The sequence below is a fragment of the Saccostrea cucullata genome, unplaced genomic scaffold, assembly GCF_032062105.1.
Source record: "Saccostrea cucullata isolate Sc308-1 unplaced genomic scaffold, CSIRO_AGI_Scuc_v1 ctg296, whole genome shotgun sequence".
NCBI classification, from domain to species: Eukaryota; Metazoa; Mollusca; class Bivalvia; order Ostreida; family Ostreidae; genus Saccostrea; species Saccostrea cuccullata.
Window position 1 is genome coordinate 124,093 of NW_026924047.1, and position 22,290 is coordinate 146,382.

The 22,290-nt window shown below is 35.6% G+C and overlaps 1 protein-coding gene across 4 annotated transcripts in view; it reads left to right on the plus strand.

Moving 5' to 3' along the window:
* LOC134265565 (CCR4-NOT transcription complex subunit 6-like) overlaps window positions 1-19,410 on the plus strand; it is a 40,530-nt gene extending 21,120 nt beyond the window's left edge. The window contains exons 1-9 of one of the 4 annotated variants that reach the window (XM_062747791.1): window positions 1,605-2,756; window positions 3,442-4,901; window positions 7,425-7,493; window positions 9,077-9,234; window positions 10,632-10,786; window positions 13,291-13,442; window positions 13,719-13,946; window positions 16,962-17,139; window positions 17,305-19,410. In XM_062747791.1, the coding sequence (XP_062603775.1) occupies window positions 2,740-2,756; window positions 3,442-4,901; window positions 7,425-7,493; window positions 9,077-9,234; window positions 10,632-10,786; window positions 13,291-13,442; window positions 13,719-13,946; window positions 16,962-17,139; window positions 17,305-17,524 (2,637 nt within the window). In that variant the 5' untranslated portion in view covers window positions 1,605-2,739 and the 3' untranslated portion in view covers window positions 17,525-19,410. Of the gene's footprint in view, window positions 1-1,604; window positions 2,757-3,077; window positions 3,348-3,441; window positions 4,902-7,424; window positions 7,494-9,076; window positions 9,235-10,631; window positions 10,787-13,290; window positions 13,443-13,718; window positions 13,947-16,961; window positions 17,140-17,304 lie in introns of those variants that run through there. The other 3 variants (XM_062747790.1, XM_062747789.1, XM_062747792.1) reach the window with 3 other exon arrangements.
* Window positions 19,411-22,290: the final 2,880 nt, after the last annotated feature.

Consider the following 22,290-nt stretch of genomic DNA (forward strand, 5'->3'; position numbering starts at 1 on the left):
CAAAATTTATGAGGTTTATAAAATATGAACTTTGTAACTTTGTTAATTTGACCCTGTCTTTCAGTACTGTTTCAGTACTTTAATTTTTAAAGAGATCTGCAATGTACCACAACTTTAAATTGCATAAAGATAATCTCTCTTAAAGTCTTTTTTTATTTGTTTCTTTGCTTATGTTTGTTCATGCTACAATTGTACCATTGTAACAACATTTTTAGCTCTTCAAACAAGTAAATATGTGTTAGATTTGATTTCCCTTTAGAATATATATCGACCCTAATGAATGGCAGCTTGCATGACAATATTCTCTAGTAATTCAATGAAATGCTCACATCTTTATGATTTTGTTTAAATCAAATAGTAAGATTCTTTGTTAAAATACTTTTGTCTTTTTGAGACATGAATAGGAATCGAAATTATTAACATTGCATGTATTTTACTCTTTAGTATCCCACACTAATGCATTATGATGTAGGGAATTCTATTTTGAGCTAGATGAAAAAAGGAAGAACTTGCTAAATGCCTCGTATGGCGGTAGCAATTTTTCTCTCCCCTCTTTTCCCTCTAAATTTGCTTTTGAATAAAACTGTGGTAAAACTGTAGCATTGTTTTAGATGGGTTTGCTCTCTGTAGATTAAAGTTAATGCTTAAGAGATGTAAAACGTGGGGATATTTTTGAAACTAGAATGAGTCTGTACCTGTAATGTAAACCGTACAATAATTATAAAAAATTAGTATTGCTTTGATTAAAAGTACTCTAATTGAATATGTATTTACTTGTAACATTTCATAGGCATTGATTATTATATAATGCCATATTTATACACAGATAAATCATTCATACTGTGATATTTATTTTTTGTAAGTCATGAATTTGTTGAATTTTTAACTACAATCAACATAACACTACATCAAAAACCTGCTCTTTGAGATCTATGAATATTGATGTAGGGGGAATGACAAAGTCATTACAGCTTATATTACTGACAAAACAATATCATTTCCATTACTCCCAGGGGTAATGAAAGGCGAATTTTATCAATTTTTTACTTAACAAATATTTGAAATACATTTAAAATAACATCCTTCAGGGATTATAGATTTTTTAAGAAATGAAGGTTAAGTGGTAAATTATCTCTGATTTAATGATCATGAAAACTCTATCATACGTAAATGATTTCTTGGAGAGGAGAAAGAGTGACAAAGATATTCAATGTTAACTTTGTAAGTCATTGACCAGAGAGATTTGGTTTTTCTGTGTCAGAACATTGACCCAATATTCCTATAGATTAATTGGCTCCTTACACTACATTGCGTTCCAGATTACAATTCTCAATAATTTGTGTGTTTGGTTTTTCCAAAAGTACACATATATTACGACTGATGAATTTGACATTGAATTCCTTTCTCCGTTATTATTGATGTATATTTTTCAGACAATATCATTAATTAAAACAAGAAGCAATCTGTCTTTTCTTGTATAAACATAGAATACCATGTGACTATACATAATTACATGAATTAGCATATATTAGCCATCTCGGGCAGCCTCTATTGTGCTATCATCTTTAAGTCATGTGATCTGATGCTAATTATGATGTCGTCAGCGCAGGTGCCTTCCCTTGGCAGAGAAGTGGATTCCACCATTTTCTATAGGATACTAGATTCAGTTGACAGAGGAGGGTTTTTCCATGTTTACATTGCTGCCTGTTTTATTGTGAGAATAGCTCCGGGCATGGCTCAGTCAGTGGATTTATTCAGTGCTATCTAACACATCTAGCAAGACATTAACTTATCTGTTTTTTGTATCTCTCCTTGAAGACAATGTCTTAATTAGGCTGGTGTAGTTAACAGGACTACACGAGGAATACTACTACCTGAGCAGTGATCATATCCCCGGAGAGCTATTTCTTGTGAGTCAAGTACCTATACACATAGTTGTTAGATAGGTAATCATTGGTGATGCTTGGATTGTGTCATTAGATGCCAATCAGCAGAATTGAACTGACAGGTCAGACTCAGGTGTTTAAACGACGTGAAATTGTCAAACAAGGATCACAGTTCTAACTGCAAGGTGAAGAAATAACAACACGTGTTTTTAAGTGGTAATGTAACCTCAAATGCCAGAAGTGTTCTGCCTTCACTAAGGAAATCTGAATAATGACAGCTCATAGAGAAATAACAAGGAGTGCTATAGTAAGCAGTGATATGAGGAGAATTTGATGGCTTGATAAGAGATATTACTACGAGGTGATAGTAGTACACCTTCAAACACGTGTTTGCTTGGTATAAAGTACAGAGATTTTTTTCCCCACAAGTCTGGTCCTGTAGTGGATATAAAGCCGATTATTATTCACCAAGATTGTTTATCCTGCTCTTGGCTTATACAGACTTCATATTTTTAAAAAACATTTACAAGGATCATTTACCGTGTTTGGGCTTGACGTTCCACCTATTTGGTTACCTTGTTTATATGATAAGGAAGGAATATGAAAAGACTGCAGTGTTGTACCAGCGTATAGTGACCGAACTGTTTGTGGCACATGTAACTGAGTCTGCCCCGAGGGCCATCGGGAGGCTACCGACCCTTAGAGTCACCACTCAGCCATTGGTGGAGGTGCTGTTATAACTGACCAGCCAGTCACCCCCGCGTGTGATAATTAGATACAGGTTTATGCACATCTCTAATCTCTCAGGATATCCTGGAGGATTTGACCTCAGGCAACCAGGATTCTTAACGTGATGCAGAGCTGTTCTGGGTAGGTAAACATGTATCTGTGTATACTGTAAACCAACTTTTATTCGCGGCGACTTTATTTCGCGATTTAATAGGGATAAACTAGTTCGCGACGATTAATTTTCGCGACCAAGCCTTTTTGGATCTGTAGTTAATAGACAAATACACTTTAAGGACCGGTTCGCGACGAGAAATATTCGCGATGACGACTCTCTAGCGAACTTCGCGAAAATTTCTCGCACGCGAATAAAAGTTGGTTTACAGTAATTATTGTCTTAGAAAGTAAACGGCCCTAGGACAAGCAATGGTGAGAGGTCTGACCAAACTGCTAGGGATCTCTTTGTTTAGTAGAAATTTTATGGGACATTGATCCACCCGCACAAACAAAGAAACTGGAGGTGAACACGCTGAATGACTAATGATCATCTATAAATGAGGCACAATCTGCCATAGTTTCTCTGACCTTCTTTGTGTTTGTATGTATTTTTAACTGGAAACATGGATGAGTGATTTTCAACCCCCCAGTATTGAAAGAGGAAGGGCAGATTTGAATGTCTTTGTTAGAGAAGCAGGAAAGTGTGTTTCTTCCTGCTAAGTGTTCTCTTTTTAAGCTGTTAGTTACTTAAGTATAAAAGATTTCTCTGAACCAAACAAGGATGTTTTTGAGTGAATTTTTTTTAATTGTGTGTGGTTATTTCTTTATACAGAATGGATAGCCAGCAAGGAGACACAACCATGTTTGTGAAGCGGGAAGTTGTGAGCATTAGCGGGGCTCTGCCGCTCGATTTCAAAGACATACCCACCGCTCAAAATAATGTGTGCAGACTCCCTCCCTCATCTTGTAAAAAGTGTCTCAAGGAGAGAACTGGCAAAAACAACAAATGGAAGCAAAAACAATTACGTAAGCAAACCAAAGCAAATACCCCCATAGTGATCCAGTTAAAGGACACTTTAAAGGCAGCCCTTAAACAAAAGCAGCGCACCCTGGCAGATACCCTGCACAAGTCTAAACAGCGAGAGGACTCTGAAGATTGTAAGACCAGTAATAGTGATGCTAGTTTGTTGTCTGATGAGGAAATTGCCAGTAGCAAGGAAATCAAAACGAAAAAAGACGTTAAAAACTTAAGTGCCTTGATCTCAGTCATAGAGAAAACTCACCGAAAAGACAGAAAATTTCATGTAGGATCTAATAATCTTGCAAGAAATAATCGATCAAAAAACTCAAAATTTGTGGCAGATTATGTTCTAAACAATGCCACGTACTCCTCCGAAAACTCTGACCAAGTCAGTAGTAAACCTAGAAGTATTGCTGAATGTGAAAATGTGCAGGTTATTTGTAATGACTTTAATGAAAGTGACAAAGGTTCTAATGTGGAGGACACAGAGAGTGACACGGTGTCCACTATTTCGAGTTCCGAGTCTCAGTGTGACTCAGACATCTCCAACTCGCAGCCCGAGACAATGGAATCGGACATGAGTCCGGAGGAACTGGAAAAGTTAGCGCAGTACACCACTGGCTGTCCTCTGATCCGCTACGACTGCCCGCCCTCTGAGTGTCCCCAGTGCTTGTCGGAGTACTACTACAACTACCAGTATTACTATGACTGGGGACTCGCCCAGTCATTCCAGGTGCCCCCCGAGACTAAGGATACAGACCAGGAGAGCCATGAAGAGGAGGGGGGAGAGAACGGGCTCGAAGCTCAGGAGAAAGGGGAGGATCCAGCAGAGGATGAGGTCCCCACTGAAGAAAAGATGGACACAAACGGCTCAACAGAAAAGTCAGACTGTGCGGGGGAGCAGGGGGCTAAAGCCTCGCCCAAACAGTTAGTTGACATCGGCATTAAGTCCACGGAGGAGCCCCTCCCAGACGACGTGTACGTGGATCTAACGGACACCGATGTCACGTTCACTGTGTACTACCATCACGATCTCTCCCCCATGGAGGACTCAGATGATAACTATGCAAATACGTCCACCTATTTACCCCCCATGGTGCCATATCATATGATGACCCCTTTTACAACGAATCCCTATTTCACTGTGCCATACTGTTACTGGCCCTACGTGTACCCACCCGCTTACAGCTTACTAAACCAGCTCTATCTTCCAGAGGACACCGAGTCCATCCCTAAAACTCACATGATCCCCCCCAAAGAACTGGAGAAATGTAAGTCACAATTCACTTAATGACACCAATAAAAGAGGAAAGTAAGGGGTAAAAATTACATGAAAGTGTTATATAAAAGTATCAATGAATTCCACAAAAACTTAATATTCAAATCGTAAATTTTATTTATTTATAGAAATCAATAAGTACAGCAGAAAAACATTTTATGGAAGTAATAAATTTTATTTATAGAACTTAATGCCTTTGAATTTAAATGGGTTAATAAAAATTTTATAAAGAAAGTCTGTTTCACAGTAGAAGAAAGAAATTATGTTTATTCTCATGATGAAATATCTGTGTCAGCTTTTGTGACAGTTTATTGATTGGTCTAATTATCAAGTTTTAATATTTTAAATGCGAATATATTAAAGTAATAGAAAAATTCAAGGGGAGAATGAAACATCTGTTTCATATGTGATTCACGTGTATATTAGGATATTTACTCATCATCAGCCAGCGTGTATCGGGTTTAATAAGCATTTATGACGTGTTCATAGTGAAAACTACGTTTATGCTCCTACTTAGTATTTACGTCAGTACATATGCATTATGATGAGTGATGTTTTTTGAGTCTTTGGCCTCCTGTGAACACATTACCGGTATATTCGGTAGGAATCAGACTTATTACGAACAGAAACACTCCCAGTTTTAACTGCCCCAGTTTAAAAAATTCCATCCATTATTAGAAATGAAAAAGAATAATGCAGCGGGTTTTATGGGTTTGCTGCAGGTTTCTGTGAACTGTTTTATGAGGTGTGACGAGCTTTACTCTGTAATAAAGTTAAGATGCTCTACTTCCTGATAACAAAGAGATTTTTATGAATCTTTAAAGCTCTGAGGATATAACTTTGTCCCTATCTGGGAATCTAAAATTGTTTATTCCCTATATACAGTACATGTTTTATTTATGTTATAATTCACTGCTGGTACTAGGTCAGTGGACAGGGAGGGGGTTAATCAGTTCAGTGATTGTACGATAGGTAACGAGGGTAGTCAGGTAAAACATCTGGTTATGTGGAGAGTGGGGAATTTGGAGTCAGACATCCAGACATATGATGTATTCTTAAATGCACTATAATTCCTCATCAATCATTAACACCAAGTCATTAGAATTAGTAGTAAGATCTTTACCGATCTTTCACAACCTTCAGGGAGAGCTAATTCAAGTAGTGACTGATCAAGGCTGCTTCAACCCTGTTATACAACTGTACCTCCAGACAATGCCAAACCAAGGACATTCACAGTCAATGTCTAGATTCATCATACTTACTGTAGGGTACATGTTGTGTACATTATGTCTGTTTAGTGTGTAACTGGTCGGTAGAAAATGTCTGGAATGCTGAATCTCCTTGATCTGAGTTGGGGGGGGGGGGGGGAGGGAATGCTTTTTAGTAAAACATTCATGAAACACAGGAAAATGTGAAAACTAAAAAAAATACTGAGTATGCATGGTTTGAAGTAAAACTTTAAAATGTGTTTTTTATTGAAGATACAATTTTCAGTTAAAGTGCACCTTACATGTATATTGATTCAAATGACTGTCAGACTTAAGATACTCTCAGATTTCAATATTCTAAAAGAAAATTGTGCAGATCAGGAATAATTTTTATAGAATGTGGTTTACTTTATTTCTTCCTTGATTCACATAAGTTCCCGAACCAGGAAACTGTAGCTAGTTAGTAATTATCCACAACTAAAGACATCATGGCATTTAATTAGTAACGTTTAATTTGTACACGAAATTGTCATCAAGACTGGCACTACTTTGGGTAATCTTACTTAAACGCTTTAATTCCTTTACATTAATCATAGATTCCAAAGGAAAATTTGTTGTATAATTTAGAAAGAAAGGGACAATGCATATGAAAATGATGTTTTTATAATTGGTTGTCTGTGTAGACTTCTTACTGTAGTATGAATTTTGATTAGATATTATTGGTTAGATTCTATTTAGCTGATGTGAAACAATGACAGGTGTCAAATTGTATAGACTTGTTAAAATTGACTGCACTGCTGCTCAGAGGGCTTTTTTCCCCTTTAGGAGTCACCTTATTATAAAGGCAGACAAAGACAACAAATACTTCATTTATTTTTCATTGTTCCAGATTAAAAGAACAGAGTTTGTAGCCTACTAATAGTTTAACCTTGCCTTTGAACTTAAAATAAATGGTCTTTAGGACCCACATTCTGATTTTTATCTTGGGATGAATCATATATTTTTCTCTCATTTACACAAATTTTATTGTAGCATACCCTCTGGCCAAGATTTGAGTTGGCTTATTAAATCAGAAATTCCATTCCATATATTAGTATATGTGTGATGTAAGGAAAGTAATTTTTAACCCTGACTCATGTCTGTGATGTGCTGACCCACTTCATGAAATTCTGCCCAATCTCTGATAACATTCAGAATCTGCAGAATTTTATGTCTTGTGCATCATTCATTTATTCATTGAATTACAATATCTGATTTTAAATGTTTGCGTAATTACGTATATATATGTATATTTTTGTATTATTCAGTCAATTCCTCTGCCCCCTCTGTACGACCCTGGATCCCAGTAAAGGCAGCAGACAAAAGTCGGCCCAGTGGTAAGTCTCCCCAAGCCGTGGTCGTGTACAGGTAGTAGTCAGTACAGTAAGGTCTACATACCTCTGGTATTACTGAACTTCTGGTCTGTAATACGATCGGGAGACAGACAGTAAATGTTATCATTCCTCCTTGGTAGGAGAAAGATGATATTATCATCCAAACACATGGAGGTTTTTTCTTTAAAGCTCTCTGTCAAAATACCGATGTTAATTCTACTGACGAGCCATTAGTTTTTTATATGGTTACTTAAGCTGACACTAAAGTTGGAATGTAATAAAGTATGCAGGGCTGTTTACTGCTACTCTATTTGACAGAAACTCTTCATTCATGTCACTGTACGGATCATTTATTTATCATATAATAGTATTTTTAGTACTTTGATTAAAAATATCACACTTTTGCGGTCAAAGTTGGGAAAAAAAATGAATTGCAGTCATTTAATTTTTTGAGATTTTATAACTTGGCAATTTGAAATAGGCATTAAGTAGGCAGCATTTTTTTTTTACATTCTTTTTAGAAATATATAGTGTGAGGAAAGAAAGTTTTAATGAATGCGTAGATAAGATTGATGTAATTAATGTTAATAATTAATTAATAATATTTCTACCTGTCAAGTGTTAGCAATGAAGTGCCGTCAGGGACCGACCTTTGAGGTCAAAGCTGTTATGACATTTTCTGTCCATTTACTCCATGTAAATATGTTTACCATCACTATAAAGTTGTTTACTTAGGCTGCATTTTGTTGTGAGTCTGCCTAGGAGACTTTTTCAACAAAATGATTATAGAATAATGAAAATTAATCAAATGAATAATATTCCCTAACTTCACTTGATTCTGTCTGATAAGCTAGGGTTTTCTAGATGTTGTTGGGTATAGTTCCTGAAATAACAAGATGGTAGCAAAATGAGATATTGATTGGTTGTGGACTGACCAATATAAACAGATATCTACCTCCTGTTCAGTTAGCACGTAATTCTAGCATGTACAAAAATACCTCTCCCAGAACAAGTATCCAAATATTGGCGTTTGGTTATTGACAGTATTTATGTCCTGGGATTTATAATGGTGTGGCTTTTGTTCCAAGCAATTTGAAATATTGGTTTAAAATGCATCAATGCTATGAGTAAACAGTTGATATAAATACACCTCGTCAAAAGAAATCAATCAAAAGAGACATTTTCTTATCAAAATAGAATTTTATGCACATACCAAGATTTAAATAAGTATCTGATATTGAGAAACCAACTGTGAAATACACGGTAGATCGTAAGATGAATTCTATAAGTTAAATGCTGTAATTCACAGTGTTATGCTATGTATGTCAGCCAACACCCAATAGAAAATGTTAATTAGCTTTGATAACTTGAAACAAACTTTAGATATTAACTTTCAGAATCACACCTGCTCAAACCCTGGTAGATTTAATATAAAAGACTTTCTTTTTTAAATAATGATTTATGAATTGAAGATGTAATTCCAATCAGAAGCGAGTATAATAAATTCAGGACATAATCATTTTTTGGGATGAGGGAGGGGGAACTTGATCACTCCGGTGACTTATGTAGATGTGTTTTTATTGCAGCCATTTTCACGGTGATGTGCTACAATGTCCTGTGTGATAAGTACTGTACGCGTCAGATGTACGGCTACTGCCCTACCTGGGCCCTGAACTGGGAGTACAGAAAGAAAGGCATTATCGACGAGATCAGGCACGGCGCCGCGGACATCATCAGTCTACAGGTGAGGGAACCAGGCCACCAAAACAATAAACACGCGGGTCAATGGCTCTCATAGGACGTATATATATAAAGTAATCAGATGTAAAAGATTTCAGACAATAAGACAGAGTTTAAGCATTTGTATGTAGGATTTAGTGGAAGTTAAATATGAAAGTTTCAACCTTGAGAATAAATTTAAGATATTGAAATGAATGTTTAAAGATAAGCTGTAGAATGGGGAAAATAAATGCTATGCTGTTGAAGAAAAACATGAGAGCAAGTTCACATCAAAATTTATGTCAAGTTGAAGAAGTATTTGTAAAACTATAATTTACAAAGGATGGCCAAAACTACAAATTAAGGATCTGAAGTATTTATGTTGTCCTGTTGACTTAAAGTAATAGTACAATTGACTGTTTCTTGTCAGGGATGTGGTTTGCCTATTGGGGTAGCCTGCCATTGTTTACAATCGGTTACGGAACTAGCCATGATATTGCATCATTATGCAATTCTAAGCCATGCAATTGCTTCATTATGCATTTTCTATTCTCCTTGCAGAATTTGACACACCTTGCTTATTTGAAGAAAGTACTGGTTCACCTTTAGCATATGGGAAATAAACATACTTTTCATGCATTTATAAAAAAAATTAAAAAAAAATAAAAAAAACATATGCCAGGTGAAATGATAAAAAGGTGTGGATTTATGACCTGATAAATTTTAATGTTTTTTTTTCTCCTACAATGTTTTGCTGAGTTAGACCTCAAATGTCCTAGCTGGTATAAGGGGTGCAGAATTTCTAGGATTGTGTGGCCAGAGCAAGCTGAGATGCGCTGATTAGGGTGTTGTAACATAAGCCAGCGCTGTTTGTTCAGTGATCGTATTTGTGTTCTCGGTGTTAGTGTTTGATTTCTATTCCTGTCCTCGTGTAACTTCTGATGAGGCAGGGAAATGTAATAACAAGGTTAGGAAATCAGGGACATACTGATAGTCTGTTCTACGACAGCAGTGAAATCTAACAGTTACCATCCATCAATAACCAATCAGCTGTTCTGATAACGTGAACAAGTCATTAACGAATCTCATTAACAAATCGCTAAAATAAAATAAACTCATGTCAGAAGAACAATGGTCTCTTTGATCTGTTTTATTTAGCAGTCATTTATCACATTAGGAAATAAATTGCCGCATGTTAGGTGTGGGAGATGTTTGTTTGATCGGAGAAATGACACACTATAACATAGCTAGTGATGTTAGTCGTTAGATTCAATCAAATCGTACTGATTCTCCTGATCAAATTCACTTTTAAAGTGCTTTGATCATTATCATAAATTGAACATAGAAAATTATCTTTAAATGTGCAATAAATCGATGACACAAATTGTAAACAAAAACTGATGGTAGAGTCTGTATTTGTAGGAAGTGGAGACGGACCAGTTCCATAACTTCTTCCTGCCCGAACTTCAAAGAGACGGTTACGATGGAATCTTCTCAGCAAAGTCACGTGCTCGGACAATGACGGAAGCCGACAGAAAGCATGTGGATGGATGTGCAATATTCTACAAGACCAGCAAGTAGGTGTCAAAACTGGTGTAAAATGTGGGGAAAGCCAAGCTGTCAACACCTCATCTATCATAGAATTACGTGTTAATAAGCCCCGTTGTTGTGAAAACGTGTATTTTACAATCAAAGGTGTGAAATTGTTTGTTCATTTATGAATTTATTTTTATTACTCATAACTAAAACATGTTCAGGTTTCATTACTACTAAGTTGTGTGATGTAGATGGCATAAAAAACTTTCAAATTTTTGTCCTGCATATTTGCATAAGCAGGTGTAATTTTTTTTTTTACACAAAAATATATATTCACATATATCATTTTATATCACTTCGCAAATAATTAGAGAATGTACATTAGTGGGTGTGTCCAGAATAACCTGACAAAATGTACTTAAAACCCGGCGTTTAACAGTGAATAGCTCCTTTATTAACTTTGTAATTTAGTCCAAGAAAATGCTTAATTAAGTAAAAGTATGGGTATTTTTAATTCTGTTTCCCAAGTATTTTAGATCAAATGAAAATTACAAAACTTCCATACCGGTACACAAAAATATAAAAAGAAGAAATTATCCATTGTACGTATTACAGTACTTCTATGTAATGGCCTGGCAGCAGTTCTGGTAGGGTTGATTATTTTTTTGGGAGGGGGTAAATCATGATAGTTATAAGTTCATATTAAGCTTAATACAGGAGATTTCAATAATCAAAATGACCTTTAACAGAGTAAGGTTCCCTGCTCTGCTTCCTCAGAAATCCAATATTTCCCATTTTGCCAGGTCTTAGTTGGAGTCTATTAAGGATGTAGATTTCTGATCAAAGACTTGGTGCTTCCTGAATGAGATTCTGAAATCCTAGCAGGAGTCTCCCCCAGAAATGTCAATCAAGTGTAACAGCTCAAAATCTAGTCCTGGTCGTGTAATTACAAAAAATAACAGCAGGAGTAATTACGCCTGAACTCCTGAACATAACACATAAATCCACATAAAACGGGATCAGTTCTGGTTAGAAACATAGGGGCTGGCATTATCAACAACACAGTTATTGTATTTAATGAGAAATTTGAAATTTTAGTCGCATGATTCATTGTTTTATTTTATTATATTGGAAGAAAATAATATTTCTATTTTATGATTTTATTTTATCAAAATGTTGTACCAGGGTAATTGCATATAATTTTGATATTTGTAATGAACAATCTTTGGGTGACTTAAGTTTAATGCAGCTAAAAAAAACTCTTCTTTGTTCAGTTTCTTATTATATAGGTGCAATGTGGGTGAGATTTTATGACATAAAAAAGGTTAATTATCTAGAAATATAGATAATAAACTTATATTTTTGTCATCAAGTTTACAAGCATGACAAAAACACATAAGAACAAAAGTCATATCTAATATTTTATCTTTATCCGGGGGCTAAAAGAACATTAAGTTTTCTTTTTTTTTTTTTTTTTTATAATTTCAGTCTTTCTTTAAAGTTCACTCACACTAAGTAGGAACACAATGATGTCTTTTTTCGGAAACTGAATAATTATCCAGTTTAGCGCTGTGAGCTAAATACTGCCTTAGCAGGCTCTCATGCTTGTGACAGTCAGACATCATGCATGTTCTTCAATCTTTTGTTATATTTCCTTCTCTACCAAAGCCTTCTTCTCGGTCATTTAGTGTCATAATCACTTAAGCGTTTCCTTATCAGTGTTATATAGAACACATATGGAAATATGTAGACATATGAAGTGCTGCCCAATGACCTTTTACGGTTCTATAAATAGGCCAACAATAAATAATGTGCCAAATTTATGGAAAATGACATTTAAATCCTCTATTTTTACTTGAAATAAAAGAAACGCACATTCATTACATGGATCATCTGTCAAAAATTTTGACCTTTCTTGCTATATATTTTTATATTTATAAATAAATGATAAATGAATAAATATTTTAAACTAGGTTCCTATGCAGAAATTTTCATGTACCCAATATATCCATGAAGAAATTACAAATGCTGAACAAAAACAGCCATGTGGAAAAGTACTGGTACATAATTTTTATGCTGTACAATTATAGACTGAAAAAAAATCGTTTCGTTAGTTGTGTATAAATCACAGTCCCCACTGAACTTAGTAATGTTTCTGTAAACTATTAAGTTATTGCTAAGGATAGAATTAGAGCATTCAAAATAAATTACCATTTTCAATTAGCTGATAGTTTATTAGAATGGGTGTTTCAGAAATCAATAGTAGTACACATATAAAGGATCACTTTATTCCACCAATTTGAAAATAGACAGACAGTCATATAAACTTCAAATTTTTTTTATTTTTTACTAAAATCTAATAATCAGAATTTTTGAAAAGCACAGATTAAACTACTCATTAGTGTTTACATGTACATGAAAGCAGACCCAGTAAACTACTCATTTCACCAAAGTAGTATGGTTGAGTAACTTAGCACTTGTTAGTATACTGTTAAGATGGTATAAGTTGTACATCCAAGACTTAAGTTTGTTTTCTTTTTCCCAGGTTCCATCTGGTAAAGGAACACTGTGTGGAGTTTAATCAGCTGGCGATGGCTAACGCTGAGGGTTCTGATGACATGCTGAACCGAGTGATGACCAAGGATAACATAGGACTGGCGGCCATGCTGGAAACCAAGGAGGGGGCCTACGACAATGGTCAGTTTACTCTGTACTCACTGATGTCTGTATCATGTCTGGTGGAAACAAACATGCATTTTTTGTTTGTCTTTCATACAAGAGAAAATATTAATCACAAAACATTTTATTTAAGTTTGGAAATAAAAAGTGATGGAAACCATCATTAAAATTGAAATATCCCCTTACATCAAAGTTCTCAATCTGTCAACATAAAATATCCAATATTGCAGGACTTGAATTTCAAACTGTGTGCAATATACATCTTTATTTAATTGTTAATAATTGGTTAATTAGCAGGTGCTCTGAGTGAAGCTCAGGTGAAGCAGCCCCTAGTAGTGGCCACCGCCCACATCCACTGGGACCCCGAGTTCTCTGATGTTAAGCTGATCCAGACCATGATGTTGATGTGGCGACTGAAGCAGATCATTGAGGAGAACTTCACCAGCACTAGCCCGGGGCCAGTCGATGTTAACTCTGTCCCACTCATCTTCTGTGGTGATCTCAACTCACTCCCAGACTCAGGTGTGTATGACGTAAATCTCTGTTAACCAAAGTTAAAAAGCAATTGCTTTATAAATTGATTACCAATAGGTGTTTTAAATTTGAAATTTACTGCATGCAGTAATGCACTGTAATGTCATGCTATTATTATACCCCCCGCAAACGAAGTTTGGGGGGGTATATAGGAATCACCTTGTCCGTCTGTCTGTCTGTCTGTCCATCTGTCCAGCTGTCTGTCTGTCCGTCTGTCCGTCTGTCTTTGCAATCGTGTCCGGTCCATATCTTTCCTACAGAGGGACATTAGAATCTACTACTCCACACTAAGATTGCCCCTGACCTAAGGGTGTGTCATGACCTTGACCCAAGGTCATTTTGGGGAAGTTCAAGGTCACTGGAAGAAAAATTTCATAATTCGTGTCCGGTCCATATCTTTCTTATGGATAAACTTGGTAGGTTCTCATTTCACACAAAGATTGCCCACGACCCAAGGGTGTGTCATGACCTTGACCCAAGGTCATTTGGTGAAGTTCAAGGTCACTGGAAGAAAAATTTCAAAATTCATGTTTGGGACATATCTTTTATGGAAAAACTTGGTAGGTTCTCATTTCACACAAAGATTGCCCATGACCCAAGAGTGTGTCATGACCTTGACCCAAGGTCATTTTGGGAAGTTCAAGGTCACTGGAAGAAAAAATTTCATAATTCGTGTCCGGTCCATATCTTTCTTATGGATAAACTTGATAGGTTCTTAATTCACACAAAGATTGCCCATGATGCATGGATGTGTCATGACCTTGACCCAAGGTTATTTGGGGAAGTTCAAGGTCACTGGAAGAAAAATTTCATAATTCGTGTCCGGTCCATATCTTTCTTATGGATAAACTTGGTAGGTTCTCATTTCACACAAAGATTGCCCACGACCCAAGGGTGTGTCATGACCTTGACCCAAGGTCATTTTGGGAAGTTCAAGGTCACTGGAAGAAAAATTTCAAAATTCATGTTTGGGACATATCTTTTATGGATAAACTTGGTAGGTTCTCATTTCACACAAAGATTGCCCATGACCCAAGAGTGTGTCATGACCTTGACACAAGGTCATTTTGGGAAGTTCAAGGTCACTGGAAGAAAAAATTCCATAATTCGTGTCCGGTCCATATCTTTCTTATGGATAAACTTGGTAGGTTCTTATTTCACACAAAGATTGCCCATGATGCATAGATGTGTCATGACCTTGACCCAAGGTCATTTGGGGAAGTTCAAGGTCACTGGAAGAAAAATTTCATAATTCGTGTCCGGTCCATATCTTTCTTATGGATAAACTTAGTAGGTTCTCATTTCACACAAAGATTGCCCATGACCGAAGGGTGTGTCATGACCTTGACCCAAGGTCATTTTGGGAAGTTCAAGGTCACTGGAAGAAAAATTTCATAATTCGTGTCCGGTCCATATCTTTCTTATGGAAAAACTTGGTAGGTTCTCATTATACTCAAAGATTGCCCATGACCCAAGGGTGTGTCATGACCTTGACCCAAGGTCATTTTGGGAAGCTCAAGGTCACTGGAAGAAAAATTTCATAATTTGTGTCTGATACATATCTTTATTATGGAAAAACCCAGCGGGGGGTATTTTGTCCCGTTTGGACAGTTCTAGTTTGCTTTTTGTGATACAGAAACAATGCATTTTGAAGTCACATTATTTTACTCCTGGCTTACAAAAATATACACCTAGCTTACAAACCAATCAAATCTTATGTTACAAGCCAGTTAGGAAATAAATCTGATGCTTTCAGCCTATATATTTTTTCCATCCTAGCATTTGATGTACGCATTTTAACGTACTGTTTATTCACCATCTAACAGGACATAAAGATGATGTTCTGATATCACTTATCAATCATATGTAAAATCTCATCATCTGATAAAGGAAAATTTGTTTTTCATCTACACCTGTGTACTGATTAAATTCAGAGAAAGAAATAAAGTTTAGTAAAATGTTTGCTGTATTTTTAAATAAGGGAGTTATTGATGACTATTGTCCTTGCCGATTACAGACTGACTCCATTATGATGGGACTTGTTTTCATTTCTTTTTCACTTGCAATTAAACAAAAGATCAGATTGACATAAGTTATGTTAAATGTTATCAAGCATAAACAGTTAAGTTGGTGTAATTGTGATTGTACAGACCACACTCGTGTCATTAACATCAATTGTCTATATTCCCATGTAACCTGTATCCCGGCCATTGATAAATCGGACTTCTTGATCTTTTTAGAAATGATAGATAATTGTAAGTTGATTCTCATGGGGGTCATGACCTTATGTTGCTCTCTGTCTGTGTGACGAGTCTCACCTGTTACACCTGAGCAGATTACCTGTCAGGTAGAGATCTTGGTTCCAGGGATACAGTACATTGAAGTAAAGGTACACTAGACTGTCCTCTCAGTAGTCTGTGTATTGTCTGTTAGGAGGGAGAAATGATGGATCACTTGATCACATACACTTTTACCTGGTACATAAATTTAGTGAATGATTTGATTTCTTTTTATACCAGGACTGATAAAGGAGTGGGTGGACAGAATGTGTCCTTATTGATTGTATCTGAGTGGAAAAGATTTATCTGATGCATTGCTATCTTTATTATGTGCAATAATATTATCATTATTTTGATGTAAGAAGATTCTTTCTTCATGATATCAGAAGTACTAGATGTAGCACTTTAGCAGTGTTTTTGCTGGTTTCTTTTAGGCAGCTTTGATCTGTTTATGTGTAGGGTGACCACCTTGGTGCATGACGACAAGGTTTGGTGTTGTAGAGCTAAGCTTACATCATTAACATGTTTGGCTATGATGTACACGACCAGTCCACTGTTCACAACTATGTTTTACCACAGTCCACAAAGGCTTTTGTGTTAACAAAGATGTCAACATTTTGTGGCGACATTCTGTGTCTCGATGCCATGTTTTACACCTGGTTCTGTTAACTGTTTATGTTCTTCGCATTCTGAAGTAATGTTTTGACTATTCTGTCTTTTGCAGGTGTTGTAGAATACCTCCTCTCAGGAAAGGTAGCTCGCACACACATGGACTTCAAAGACATCGGATACGATGATGCCCTGCAGAAAATCCACGCGTCCACCGACAAAGACTCGTTTTGTCACGACTTCAAATTAAACACAGCCTATGAAAAAGACATCATGCCATTTACCAATTACACGTAGGTGTTTCATGTGTATAAATGCAATTTTAGAAATTTTAATTTCTTTTTGAGGGGAAGGGGTAGGAGGATTAAAAAACTATTTACCAATGTATTTTTTTTTGAGAGAGAGAGAGAGAGGACTTAACAGTAAACACATTTAAAATTTAAACTGTTCTCTTGTAGGTACGACTTTAAGGGAATTATTGACTACATCTTTTATTCTAAAGAGCATATGAATCTGGTTGGTCTCCTTGGACCACTGGATGAGGAGTGGTTCCGACAGAACAAGGTGGTGGGATGCCCCCACCCTCACGTCTCCTCAGACCATTTCCCCCTACTGGTGGAGTTAGAAATGCCAGCCATGAATCTCTCCAACAACCAGCCGAGAGTCCAGTACAGATAATGCCCACACTGCCATTCTTAGGGGGCACCTTGCTAGTGCAATGAAATTATTGTGATCTTTTGAAATTCTTTGCAATGAATGATGTTTTTAAAAGGCCTTTCAGAAGTGTATCAGGGATACTTTGTTTGCTATTTTTATACTAGTTCTACACATTTGATTCCCAGGCAGTTGTCATACACTCGATATCATTTCATATTGACCTAGGGATAAAATTTCATATTGACCTAGGGATATTGGTGATGAATTTTTTTTCATGACAGCTTTGTGCATTGTGTGTATTTATTGTGGTAAATATCAAAATTTGCTTTTTCATTAATTTGTGCATCATAATTTCATGTGATAGCATTGTTTTTATACTTGGATGTAAATAGGACTATTTTTTAATTTTTCATGCATTGCAAAGAATATGAACAAACTGAAGGGGAGGCCACTCTTGTTGTACAATAGTAAGCTGTCCCAACAAATCATGACCAGGAATACGATGATTCTGATTTAATTTGTTGTTTTAATTTTAGACATTTAAAAATCATTGTGCTGTGATTTACGAATTATGCCCTCTTACTTATGAAATTACAAATCAATTCTTTTAAGCTATGTTTGATTCCATATTAATGTTCTCCTGTACAGATCCCGTTTGAAGGCTTTATATACATGTATCTTGTATGGTTGCTTGCTTTTAATGCTACATGTCTTTAGTTGACAGATAATAACAAAACACCTTATAATAGAAGACCAAAAATACTCAAACAGACCAAAAATGCAGTGGTACCTCTTTTTTCTGTCTAGTTTTCCTTTGTGATTGCAATTTTCTATTTAATGAAACAATGATTTTAATTCAATTTTGCATTTAAAAGCAAAATTCTTTTTTTAAATTGGTCTGGTGCAAGGTCTTTTGTGAAGTTATAAAACTACAGTTAAGTTTCCTATGAGTATATATTGACAAGGTAAATAATTATACAATAAGTTATGCTTGAATGTATGGTATTTATTTGTGTGTTTTAAATTTGATTGGCCAGAATTGGTGGCCAGTTATATATACATGTACAATGTTTGATAACATGATCTCAGTCATTGCTGCCCATGCATCAGTTGGCAATATACATATCTATCCATTCATCATTATATTCAGAAATTCTCAGTTTTCAAAACAAACGATTTCACTAGCAGACAAATTTGTATGTAATATTTGTATCTTTTTATTAAAAAAAACGAAACAATTGAGAACAAGTTGTAAAATTCAGAATTTTTTAAAAAGTATTTTTGTTCATTTCTTATTTGTAGTCACTGTATTACATGAAATGCATTTTAATATCATTTTGTCTGTCATACCGGATCAGGCAGCTTTATAAGAAATCGAGGTCATGGCGTAATTACATCATTTTGACCGTTTTCTTCTGGCATGACAAGGGCAAGAACACATTCCTGTTGTTAATACATATTGTCAACAATATCTTATGTAATATGGTGTATTATAGACTTCTATGAAGTGCCAGGCTTGATGAGGACAAAAATTACAGGGGATAAAACTGTTAAAATTTTTATTTAAAAAGGTATTGCAATCCATATCTCTTTTTAAATTTTTCTATAAAATCATCATTAAATATTTTAAAAAATATATCCCTTATTTATAGAAACAAGTACATTTTATTATCAAGACTGGTACTTAGTCTTTTGTGGACAAGGAATATGTTAAACTAGTGCTTCAGGTACTCCATATAAACCAGAGAGGTGCATTTTCACTAAGATCTGACTTCTGTCTCTATGTAAATGGCCTGTCAAGATGGTCATTGCCAGCTAGTTTGTGTTAGGGGTTCTTTTTTAACTTTTTTGGTGGAGTTTGTCCAGAAAATCTCAAAGGAATACCAATAAAGACAAAATATAAAGTATTCTAGTCTGTTGTTATCACTTCATTACAAGGTGATTACTATTTAACTTACTCTGTAGCAGTATTGACTGCCTCAGTTATAACACAGTTTTCTGGATTGTAAAATGGTAAGAAATCAAAAAGAGAGTCAAGATTGAGAAGCTAGTTTGAATTTGAGTCACCCATTTGGGGAAAAAAGAAGAGGGAGGAAGATTTGGAGAGAGAAACAAGAGGCCTATGGGCCACATCGCTCACATGAGTAACTTGGGTGATGCAGTTCTTTAGCAGATTTCCCCTCTTGCTATACCTGTCGTGCCCCCTACCCCCTTCCCTTTCATAATTTTCATACTTTAGAACCTACACTACCCCATGCAGAATGCTTCCACATAAGTTTCAGCTTTCCTGGTCCTGTGGCTTTTGAGAAGAAGATTCTTAAAAGATTTTTCCTAAATATATCTATTTAAAACTTGGATTCCCTATTGTGGCCCTTCCCTACCCCCAGGGGTCATGATTTTAACAATTTATTATCTACACTACCTAAGGATGCTTTCTCATTAGTTTCAGCTTTCCTGGCCAAGTGGTTCTTGAGAAGAAGATTTTTAAAGATTTGTTCTATATATTTCTATGTAAAATTGGGTTCCCTATTGTGGCCCTGCCCTACCCCTGGGGGTCATGATTTTAACAATTTAATATCTACACTACCTAAGGATGCTTCCACTTAAGTTTCAGCTTTCCTGGCCCAGTGGTTCTTGAGAAGAAGATTTTTTAATGACCCCACCCTATTTTTGTCTTTTCTTGATTATCTCCCCTAGTAAGGGGACTTGGCCCTTCATTTTAACAATGTATACTCCTCTTCACCCAAGCATGCTTTGTACCAAGTTTGGTTCAAATTGGCCCATTGGTTCTTGAGAAGAAGTCGAAAATGTGAAAAGTTTACAGACGGACAAACCATGGACAAAATGTGATCAGAAAAGATCACTTGAGCCTTCGGCTCAGGTGAGCTAAAAAGGATGGTGGAAGCATAAAAGTCAACCTGGACGTTTCAGATTGTGGCCTTTAGTCATTTTCTTTTAAGTAAAAAATTCATGACCTACACAAATTGTAAAGTTTCCTTGCTAAACCTTACAAATAACTTTAAGATATAATTTGAAAATTATGTATGCAATTTAAATAAAAAAAAAAAGACCTTTGTCTTTGACCTCAAAATTGACAGTTTTTATGCCCCGCCATGAATATGGCCGGGGCATATAGTGTTTGTCATGGCCGTCTTCTGTCGTTCCGTTTAGCTGTCCTTCCGTCACACTTTGCGTTTAGCTCTGTTCAAAGCTCAGTTTCAAAGAAACTATCCAAGATATTTTCATCAAACTTCACATGCTGATAAACATTGATGAGAGCTATTCAAGTGCATCAACATTTTTTTTTACCTTGACCTTTCCTTTGACCTTGACCTCACTTTTCTTAAACAAGTGTTTAGCTCAGTTTTAAACATACCATTCAAGATGGTGTTATCAAACTTCACAAGTTGATATTATATTGATGATAACTATTCAACTGCATCACCATTTTGACCTTGACCTTTCCTTTGACCTTGACCACACTTTTCTTAAATAAGTGTTTAGCTCAGTTTTGAGGAAACCATCTAAGATATTTTAATCAAACTTAATATGCTGATACATGCTGATGAGAGCTATTCAACTGCATCAACATTTTTGATCTTGACCTTTCCTTTGACCTTTGACCTCACTTTTCCTAAGTCAGTGTCAAACTTCATATGCTGATACATACTGATGTAAGCAATTCAACTGCATCGACATTTTTGACCTTGACCTTTAATTTGACCTTGACCTCACTTTATCAAATTGTGTTTAAGTCAATTTTAAAGAAATCATTCAACTGCATCAACATTTTTGACCTTGCTTTGACATTGACCTCACTTTTCCTAAATTAATTTCAGACTTCATATGCTGATACATATTGATGTAAGCAATTCAACTGCATCAAAATTTTTGACCTTGACCTTTCATTTGACTTTGACCTCACTTTTATCAAATTGTGTTTAAGTCAGTTTTAAAGAAACCATTTATAATATTTTTTTCAACTTCATAAGCTGATACATACTGATGAAAGCTTTTCAACTACATCAACATTGTCTGAGTTGACCTTGGCATTTCCTTTGACCTTGACCTCACTTTTAAAATAATTAATGTCAAACTTTATATGCTGATACATATTCAACTGCATCTCTATTCAAGATATTCTGATCAATTTTCATACACTACTAAAATTTTCATGTTGCATTACTAATATACCCTCGGTGGGGCATTCATGTCCTATGGACATATTTCTGGTTTTTTAAAGTTTTATTGATAGAACTAACTGTATAGAATTTTGATGCAAATCTTCAAAGAGAACTATAGGAAACCATTTTATGCATGTTATCCAGAACTGAGCAATAAATGAAATTCAGAACTAACATTCACAGTCTTACCTTGAAACAAGATGTGTTTGTGAAACACTAATGCCCCATGTATGGCAGCTTATAGCAAGAGTTGAATTCTCTCAAATGCATTTCAAACTCCAAAGGTCAAGGTCAGAAGTATTGATACCTAAAGGAAGTTCTTTTTACAAGGAATACACCTGTGAAATATGAAAGCCCTAGTTCTAATTGTTCAAAAGTTATGACCAAGGTTAAAGTATTTTTTAAATTGGGTCAAATTCGAAGGTCAAGGTAGAAAATATTTATACCAGCTGAAAGGTCTTGTCACAATATATACACATGTGAAGTTTGAAAGCCCTCAGCTCTAACTGTTCAAAAGCTATGCCCAAGGTTAAAGTGTGGCATTTTTTTGCTGAAGTAGATCAAACTCTAAGGTCAAGAGGTCAAATTTGGTGGTACCCAAAG